We start from the raw sequence: 10,277 nt of genomic DNA on the forward strand, positions 1-10,277 counted from the left end.
ACTACAGGCATGTGCCACCACGCCCGGCTAATTTTGTATTTTGAGGAGAGACAGGGTTTCTCCATGTTGGTCAGGCTGGTCTTGAACTCCCGACCTCAGGTGATCCGCCAGCCTCGGCCTCCCAAAGTGCTGGGATTGCCGGCGTGAGCCATTGCGCCTGGCCTATCTTTGCCTTTTAAAGCAAATCTGAAGTGTCCTCCTGGTCTAGAGACAGAGTGGTATAGTGTTTAAGAGTGTTGATTCTGGAGTCAAACTGCCTAGGTTCAAATTCTCGCTCCTCCTCTGACTAGTGTTTCGAATAGTTTTGTGCAAGGGGCTTTAAGATGAGAATAACACCTCCTGGATCTGTTCTGAAGACCCAGTGAATTAATAAATCACTTGGGAAAGTTCTCAGGGCACCGTAAGCTCTACAAAAAAGTAAGAGGCTATTAAGATTTTTCTGCTCATTGATTATAACAGTAAATGATATAAAATACTTTGTTTCACATGTAGAGATGATGTGCAGATTGAATTTAATGCTTCAGGTATCCATGGAAGGACAGTCAACCACTCTAGAAGATATCTAGAGGGAAGTGTCTATTCCTGTGGGATTCTTTTGCTCTTTCTTAGAAGCTTTAGTTGGCCGGGCGCGGTGGCTCACGCCTGTAATCCCAGCACTTTAGGAGGCTGAGGCGGGTGGATCACGAGGTCAGGAGATCGAGACCGTCCTGGCTAACACAGTGAAACCCCGTTTCTACTAAAGAATACAAAAAATTAGCCAGGCGTAGTGGCGAGCGCCTGTAGTCCCAGCTACTCGGGAGGCTGAGGCAGGAGAATGGCCCGGGAGGCGGAGCTTGCAGTGAGCCGAGATTGCGACGCTGCACTCCAGCCTGGGCGACAGAGCAAGACTCTGTCTCAAAAAAAAAAAAAAAAAAAAAGCAAAACAAAAAAAAAAGCTTTAGTACCCAATAGAATGAGGAGAACATAAAAACTTTTAAAAATTATCAGGCTGGGCATATCAATATTTATTGAAATACTGAAAAAAATTCCATTTTGTTGAGAAATTCCTGGCAAGAACTGACATGACAATATGTATTTGATTGATACAGTAAGAAAACATCAACAAGTAACTGACTTCACACTCTAAACATTGCATGGATTCAAGTCCAAGGCAGCTGCAGATCTGTGATACAGATAATCAGACATTACGGATTGTCTGTTTACAAACATAGAGCAACTATAATAAACCAAGTTAAGCCAAAAACTTTTATATTTGAGTCTGCTGTTACCGGTAAATCCTGTAATTGATAAGGCAGTTGCTAAGTAAATGTCAGGTTACAAATTGGCTAACAATCAACACTGGAGAAACTTCACTTGTCAACCTTGGGTGAACAGACGCTGGCTGTGATGCTTTCTTGCTTATCAGCTCCTGTCGTTGGTGTGATCAGCAGTGTGGATGTAACCCGCTGTGTTGCCCATCTTTCTAATCGTTCTCATGATTTAATCTACCAGGTTAACAACATACCAATAAGTGACATTTTTTAGGTTTGATCTTCAGTGGGGAGTACTGTATCTTTAAAATAAGAGAACATAGATTTTAAGAGTCAATGTAGCCAGGTGTGCTGGTGTGCATCCCTAGTCCCAGCTACTGGGGAGGCTGAAGTGGGAGGAATGCTTGAGCCCAGGAGTTCGAGGCCAGCCTGGGCAGCATATGAGATCAAGATCTCGCCTCTTAAAATACAAAATAAAATAAAATAAAAATCAACATATTTGGTTTTTTGGCAATGTTAAAGACCCTCCAAATAGTTATAGTCAAATGTTATAATTGTCTCCACCCACATTACATATGCATGATAGGACCGTTTCATTAACTGTTGACAACACCATTCCTCTCCGTGTATCTTCTAGCCAACTTGTTTTTCAGCTGGAGAGGGCAATGATGCTGCTGTTCTCTGTAATGCTTTGGATATGCGCTCTGGTCGGTGATTTTGCATTGTCCTTTGAGCCATGAAGATAACACGGGTGACTGAGATTGTGCATGAGCCAACGCCCAGTTTATCTAATGTGTACCCTTCATGTGGATGAGTATTAGAGGTGATTACTAAAAGTAATAAAATAATCCTCTTTGTACGCACGGAAGTAATAACTAATATCTTTGGTATACAACTTACAATGCTTGGAAAGGAAAACCAGGTAAGACTCCACCTTGTTAAGTTTACTTGAAAACCAGAGGAAGATACAAGTCACATAATTTACAATAGATATTAAATAAACTACAGTAGGAATGATGAAGATTTACAGACATTTAATGAAGTGAATGATTTTAATTCATTAAGACTCTTCTATGTCCCTGAACTAAGTTCCACTAACTTGAAGACATGCTACAGTAAACACATATATTTGGTTTCTTCAGTCTTGGCTATATCTTATACAAAGTTGAAACCAAGGAACAATAAATTAGCATCATAATTGTCTACAGTTGAAACTATGATATACAATATAAATACACTATTCAAAAGCCAGAAACATTTATGAAAAAATTAAGGGACTAGGAGATACTTTCATTTTTTACAGTTTCTACAAGTGATTGTGCCGCCGATAATCTCAAAAAAATTAAAGTCTAAATGAGATTCCCGTTTTTGATTTTAGTGTCTCACGACATAGAATAATTAAGTACTGTTAAAAATAATTACCAATCAGAAAAATAACATTAAGGAAATAACTGCTTTTGCTATTTTGTTATATCACAGATCCCCCTGCCCCTCAGGACCTAAAGAATGTAAACACTATATCTTATTTGACTTTAAAGTATTAACACTTTATTTTAAACAAATGTTGATCCACATCTGCACAGCTACCTTTTAAAATTGTGAAATAAGGCAAGACTTTCATACCTGTGGCATCGCATGTTAATAATACTGATAATAGTCATTTGAAGAATTTGCGATTCTTTGTCCTCCCATATTTGTTCTACAGCAGACTTTGGTCTATGACTTAGAAAGGTCAGTATCACTCTCTTCCTTTCCCCTTTGGAGAAGATTTGAATTACTTTAATATCTTTCCAGGCCACATGTAAAAATCACCATTTCCATCCAAGTTTTGAGGATGTTCAATTGCAGCAAGAATGAACCTTGAGTCAATACATCACCTCATCCTTTCCTTTCTCTTTGCATAGATTAACATGCATCAATTTTGTTTCCAACGACTTAGAACTGTGACTATTTGACATCCTAGCAAAATATGTTTAATGTTTTATTTTTAAATGAACTACAAACTTGGATGATGAAAAAGACTGACGTATCCTAACAAGACTTCCTGCCAGAAATTTTTTATGAAACCCAACAACGCCAAAGCCACATTTCAGCAACAGTAGCAGAAATAAGGTCTAAGTTACTTTAGCTATGGAGCATTTGCTTTGAAAGTTTGTAGTCATTTCCCTTAATATTAATTAACACTTATATAAGATAGAAGAGAGATACTGCCTGCATTTTCTTAACATCATGAACACGTGACAAAACAAACCTCAGAACATATTTAAAATGGCAAGCTAACATATTAATAGAATTTCCTATTAGCTGTTTGCAGGTCTAAGACACAGACACTCAAAATTAGGCTGTTCATGATTTGGTGGAGCTACTACTGGGTGTGGCTGAACATAGGTCCTTAGTACAGATTCGGTGACCACAGGGCAGAGGTGCTGGGGCCTTCAAAGGAGGAGGGAGGGGCTATTGTAGGTACAGCTGATGCATTCTTGAGAATTGTTTCAGTTCAGCTTTACCATGGAGGAATCCTGTAAGCTCAAATCCCCCGCTGTATCAGCCTAATTAATAAGATTAGTTCCTAAATTTCTTCATAGCGGAGATCAGTTTAAATATACAAGAATTGTTCTGTCCGTTTTTATTCTGACGGTGTTGCTATCCATCTGTGAGTTCAATCCACTCCATTACAATGTCTTTTCTATGGAATCCTCTGGGGATGTGAAGCCTTTGATTCACAGTTTGCAATACAAATACCCTGATACATCATTTATTTGCTATTAAGTATTTGATTATTATGCTTTTTAAATTCAATATCTTTAAAGCAAGTTTTTAATTAGTGTTGCTTGGAGCAGTTCAGAGTACTTTTTTTCTTCCTGTTCTTTCCCCTCCCCACTCCCCCAATCTCTTTTTGTTTTGAAAGCAGAGCTCCTAGGGGTTGTAACTTATGCTCTTTTTGCATGCAACATTTCAATGAGAAGGTTATTATAGGGCACATCCCCATTCAGGTGCTTGTAGTAGAGGTATTCTTCAGCCTGCATGCTGATGGCCCGGATTTCGGGTAGTCGAAGAAGTAGCTGTCCAAATTTCTCTGTCTGCTGCGGGTAGTTACACATTGTGTAGTCCAGCAGGGCGGCATTGACTTGTTCCTGGACACCTTCTACCAGCTGGAAGTTTTCAAGGTTTTTGACATCTGAATTAAAAAAAAAAAAGCAACATTTCAATAGCATTTTAATTCCTGTTTACTAAAGCAGTGTGTTCAATTAATGGATATATTTTCCTTTTGACATAAAGCATACTTTACGTGCTGCTGAATAACCCCACTCACCGAGCTTCCTGGGAAAAGGATCACAAAAGAGCTTTAGAAGAATGTCTTGTTGAAATTCTGCATATACCTCAAATCAATTAGACACCAATGGATTTTGAGCAAGGTCAACTCTTTTCATATCTTACAAAAGGAAAGGTTTGAGGATTCCTAAAGTAGAGGGATCTTAATATATTGCCAGCAAATGAGTCCCTGGAGAAAGACCTATCTTAACCCAGTATATTACACAATTCATATAATTCTGTATTAATTTTTCTGACCCAAGGTGAAATCTGTGTCCAGGGTATGATGTAGTTAATTCTAATAAAAAGTGACAGGATTCTTGTTTCTGTTTGACATTTTCTAAATGATTCTGAAAGTCTTTGACTTGTCTAGCCTATGCTAATGAACCATCTGGTACACTCCAGTGACTGCCAACGGAATATTCGCTACTGGGAACTCTCTAAAATATATATCTTGGTGACTAATGATCTTTATCAAATGAAAGCCTTGTCCTTTAGGCAGAACACAAGCCAGGATGGTCGGTGCCCTTTAACCTGCATGTGGTTTCTAAAGTCTGATACTTTGTGTTTCTTTTTTTCTTCTGGTCACTCATGTAGAGAAGATGAGCGAAGGCATTTCATTCCGCCTAACTCCTGATGACTATGCAGTTGTTTTTAGACATCTGCCCTAAAGGTCCTTATAAATACTGAATAAGAGAGAAAGCCAGAATAAAAAGACAGACTGACATACAAACACACACACAGACAATAGGCAAGGGAAAATGGTATGCTGGAATTTCTCTTCTGGGGTTGATTTATGTTAACAGTATGACTTTTATATGATGTGTACATAGAAGCCTCTGGAAAAAATAGACAGATACATGTGTGTGTTTACATACACCCATGCTCACAAAGTAAACAGATGCAGCCACCCTGCCCTGCTTTATTTTCTAATTGGATAAAAATAAATGAGAAAGAGATTCAGAAGAAAACCACACAGTACCATGACTAAAAGGATAAAGGTATTAAACTCGGTTAAAGTAACTCATACCCACTATACTGTTTTTGGCATTATATGCTGTTGAACTTAACCTACATATGTGTACATGTCCATCTTGTTATTTCTAAATGGCTTTACACTAGGCTGTCATACATTCGCTGTTGAAGTGTGTTCAGGACGATTTCAGTGTTTACATTTGGGCCATAGCTTTGCATTAAACATGCTTCCCCTTTCAATCCCCAAGTCTCTGACCCAAATTAAAAACAGTGAGGAATTAGTACTGAAATAGCTATGTCGAGAGTTGGTACCACATCTCTTTCAAAGCGAGATGGGAGACTCAAACATATTTGATTATTCATTAATGAGTATTACAGACAGATAAATACTACAAATAAGGAGCTCTGTGTCTTCTGGTGGCTTTTAAATTGGCAACCACATTGGTGTGCTCTGGACATTTTACACATGCGGCACTTTACAGTTAGTAAAGCATTTTCCACCTGTCTTATTTAATATATTTTTAAAATGATTTTAAGTTACTTAAAAATATTTATAAATATGACTATGTATCCAGTCATACTTGGTTCAAAATTACATAATATAAACAATCAGAAATACCTTCAATATGTTGTACCTTGGTACATGATAGAAAAATCTACATTTGTGTTGCATTATAGTGATTAAAACATGACTATTAAAACAATTTGAAATGGAGTATTACTTTACGCTACAGTGAAAAATACTCTCACCAGCAAGCAAAGCTATTAACAGTCACAGAGATTAATAGAGAGGATGTAGAAATTTGCATAGAATTAATATAAAATGTAAGAAAATGAAGAATAGCCTTTTTTTCAAAAGTTGCTTGAAACTTTCCTTTTTTGATAAAAGTATTTTTTTGAGAAGTAGGTTTAACATTCTGTGATAAACTATGCTGCTCTGTTAAGGAAAAAAAAAAAGGAAAGAAAACTACCAACAAACATAAAACAAAGACTAGATCATAAGTTTTGGTTTATCCACTTACTATTAAAAATTTACAGTCTTCAGCTCAGCATTTGATGGTTAATTTCCTTCTTTTTTTCTTTCTTTTCTTTTCTTTTCTTTTTTTTTTGTTGAGACAAAGTCTTGCTCTGTTGCCTAGGCTGTAGTACAGTGGTGCATCTCGGCTCACTGTAACCTCCACCTCCCGGGTTCAAGCAATTCTCCTGCCTCAGCCGCCTGAGGAGCTGGGATTACAGACATGCGCCGCCACGCCCAGTTGAGTTTTGTATTTTTAGTAGAGACCAGTTTCACCATGTTGACTAGGGTGGTCTTGAACTTCTGACTTCCAGTGATCCACCCACCTTGGCCTCCCAAAGTGCTGGGATTACAGGCGTGAGCTACTGCGTCCAGCCTCGATGGTTAATTTCTATGAATACTGGTTCATACTGACACCCTTTTCCCTCAAAAGTTTGGAAATACATGCAATTTTCCTTCTGGCAGGAAAATATATAGGTTTCTCATACTTGGGCTAAATATACTATTTTTTGCTAAAGCTTATCAGAATTGAATCTACATGCCTGAATTAATTATCCCATTAAGCTATTTTGATGAATGTTATCATGAAGTAATAAAATGTATGCTGCTAATTGTCCCAAAGATTCTTACTTGCTGAACATCATTTTGTTTTTACATCTATACACATGGCAATGATCCTGAAGAAGTTCTGATTGAATTCCTCTCATTTACTGACCATGCTGTTCCAGGATCATTGCTCTGCTGCCTGCCTCGGTGCTGGCTTCTGTCTATTTAATCATCCATTTCCCTATGCAGACTGTAAGCTCCTGGGGATAAGGGATATGCTTTAGTCCAGCCATCCTCAGGGAATCCACCAGTAACTCTTTGCTTCACATTCTTGTTGTATTTGTCCAAGATTGATACAATTGTGAATTTGACCTGTTAAATTATTTCACAAGCCAATTTCCTTTCTTTTTCTTACTAGAAACTGATTTTCAAAAATTTGGCATATATGTAATGGATCTCTCCCTGAAATAAAATACCATACTTTATATGTAATCGTGTTTTCTATTCAGAAAGTCCTCTGATGAATCTTTTTGTAATCTGAATAATCAAGTTCTAATTTACGTGTTTTGCAAATGAGGATTTTCACTGGTCAGTTTTGTGGTAAGTAAAACCTGCCTATGATCTCATTCGGATTGGAGTCAGTCCCTGGGATGCTGTGGACTGGACCTGACAGACAGGTAGACCCTGGATTTTCCACTATAATCGAGGTAGTTCACAGACAGTTCACAAGGATCTAAAAGCAACGGAAAATATTAAGTGCCAAAATACAAATGATACCACCTCCCAAAGACCTGGAATTTTCACTCGTTTATGTGGTTCACTTGTATTTACTTTTTAGGAAGAGTTTAGAAACTTCAGTGTGTTTCCTCAGTACTCATGGAATTAGTTTTGATGAAAATGCATGCCTTTTCATAAAAATTAAAACATGAATCCCATTAAAATAGAAATTTAAATTCTCAGGACTTGGGGATGGAAAGGGGAAGCATGTTTAATGCAAAGCTATGGCCCAGATGTAAACACTGAAATTGTCCTGATTTCCATTTTCTCTGTAACGTCCCTCCAATAAAAATCAAGCCCTATTCCATATTAAGTAATGAATGGTAGCTGCAGCTTGGGAATCTGAACTCATCTATAGCAGGAGTCTCTAACAACAAAAATATACAAGTGAATTGATATTAAATTATATGAAGAAAACAAAATCTAGACAAATGATTACATGTTCTGGAGTTCCCAGAAATATGTGTTTTTGAAATGTGCTGTTTGATTCTCATATTAAATAGCATTGTCCCGCATCTGAATTTTAGCAAAAGACCCCCAAGCTGGAGGAAAAGAGATTGATATGAGATCAAAATTCCCACCAGTTTTTCTGTGGCATTTTAGGCTGGATTGCAAAGGCTCCTGCATTTGGCACTCCGTGTGTTCCTTTGAAATTTATACAAGCTTCATTTTCATACAATTTAAAAACACCAGTTAATAAACCCCATCATTACAAATTCTGAGTTGGAAATAGTATGTAAACAGACAGAGGCATCCCCAACCCTTTCTCTATAGCCTTTAAATTTTGATGACTGGCAAGAGCATTTTGTGCTTCTCCTCTTAGTATCAATCTCTTATCATCTATTCTACTTTATTCACTCAGGGACTAATTACCAACTTTTTATATGAAGCGCATTACGATAAGCTCACAGTGGGGTGCTCAGATTTTTTTCCATCCTTATTGGAAAGTAAACCCTTAGGTCTTCTTGAATATATTACAGGGCTGACTTTTCAGTCATACACAACATTCACGCTCTCTGAAGAGGAAGATACTCATCTCTGCCTCCCTGGTAGCTGCCATAATGGTGCAGCCTATAAACCTTGTCATTCAACACACTTTTTCAGAAATGGGTCCTCTGCTGAGCCAGGGGGCTGGGGGCTGTGAGGCTCACATGGAATGTGTTGGCTTTTGCTGGTAAGGTAATTATATTCGTTAATTTTTCACAAGTGGGAAAAAAATTCCTTAGTCTTTTTTGTCTTTGTAAAGATTTTAATTTTTTTAATTACTAATATTATTGTCTGATTTTTTTTTTTTTTTTATAAATAGGGACAGAGTCTCATTCTGCCACCCAGACAGGAATGCAGTGGTGACATCATAACTCACTGTAGCCTTGAACTCCTGGGCTCGAGTGATCCTCCGGCCTCAGCTACTCCTGGTCCCAGTAACTGGGAATATCTTGGATTAATTACAGGTGCGAGCTAGCTTATCTAATCTTTTAAAGGACATAAAGGTGGAAAAAGAGGTACCATTTTGCACATAGAAAATACTTATTTTCTTTGATGTCTTTAGAGAGATGACAATCTATAAACTGCCGCACGATTTGCCCTCAGAAGGGCCCTTCCTCTAGAAAAGGAGAAGGAAAATAGATTTTCTGTAAAGAGCTAATGTTCAAAATTACTTTTTAAAGGGCCAAATTTGGATAATCTGTATAACTAATTTTGTAAGAACTTCTGGAAGTTGGAGAACATGTTAGTTCTTTTCATAAGAACGAAGTTCACGTTTAAAAAGAAATCAGGGCTGTTTAGGGATTGGGGAGGGGAGGGCAGGATAATTTTGGTGCTGACACCTAAACTTAGATTCTATCTCCAGTTTCCAGCAAAATCCAAAACTCAAAGTTTTAAATTCATTCCCATGAGTCCCTTAGAATAATATAGGTGTGTACACACACACACACACACACACACACACACACTCTAACCCAAGAGTTATTTTTACCAACTAGAACATACAATTTTATGCTTTCATGGGCAAATTAGTAAGAAAATGCAGCCCTTGGCAGGAGCTATCTACAAAAATGGAGGATCGTTTCAGCCCAGGAGTTCGAGACCAGCCTAGGCACCACAGCAAGACTCCTGTCTCCCCAAAAATTAGAAATAAAAAGTTGGCTGGACATGGTGGTGTTTGCCTGTAGTCTCAGCTACTTGAGAGGCTGAAGTAGGAGCATCACTTGAGCCCAGGAGCTCAAGGTTGCAGTAGGCTATAATTGTGCCACTGCACTCCAGCCTGGGCAACAGAGTGAGACCCTGTCTCTTAAAAAAAAAAAAAGGGGATATAAAGTGTATATACTATGTATGTACACAGAAATAACAAGCCCTTACAACTGATTGGTGCTTTGTAGTTTACAAAACATTCTTAACATGCT

The 10,277-nt window shown here is 37.8% G+C and overlaps 1 protein-coding gene across 3 annotated transcripts in view; it reads right to left on the minus strand.

The window, feature by feature from the left end:
* Nucleotides 1-971: 971 nt before the first annotated feature.
* Nucleotides 972-10,277, minus strand: part of NR5A2 (nuclear receptor subfamily 5, group A, member 2) — a 178,244-nt gene continuing 168,938 nt past the window's right edge. For all 3 annotated transcript variants that reach the window (XM_011990596.1, XM_011990595.1, XM_011990597.1), the window contains one exon: nt 972-4,428. In XM_011990596.1, coding sequence (XP_011845986.1) covers nt 4,181-4,428 — 248 coding nt within the window. In that variant the 3' untranslated portion in view covers nt 972-4,180. The remainder of the gene's footprint in view (nt 4,429-10,277) is intronic.

The sequence above is a fragment of the Mandrillus leucophaeus genome, unplaced genomic scaffold (assembly GCF_000951045.1).
Source record: "Mandrillus leucophaeus isolate KB7577 unplaced genomic scaffold, Mleu.le_1.0 Scaffold38, whole genome shotgun sequence".
Taxonomy (NCBI): Eukaryota; Metazoa; Chordata; class Mammalia; order Primates; family Cercopithecidae; genus Mandrillus; species Mandrillus leucophaeus.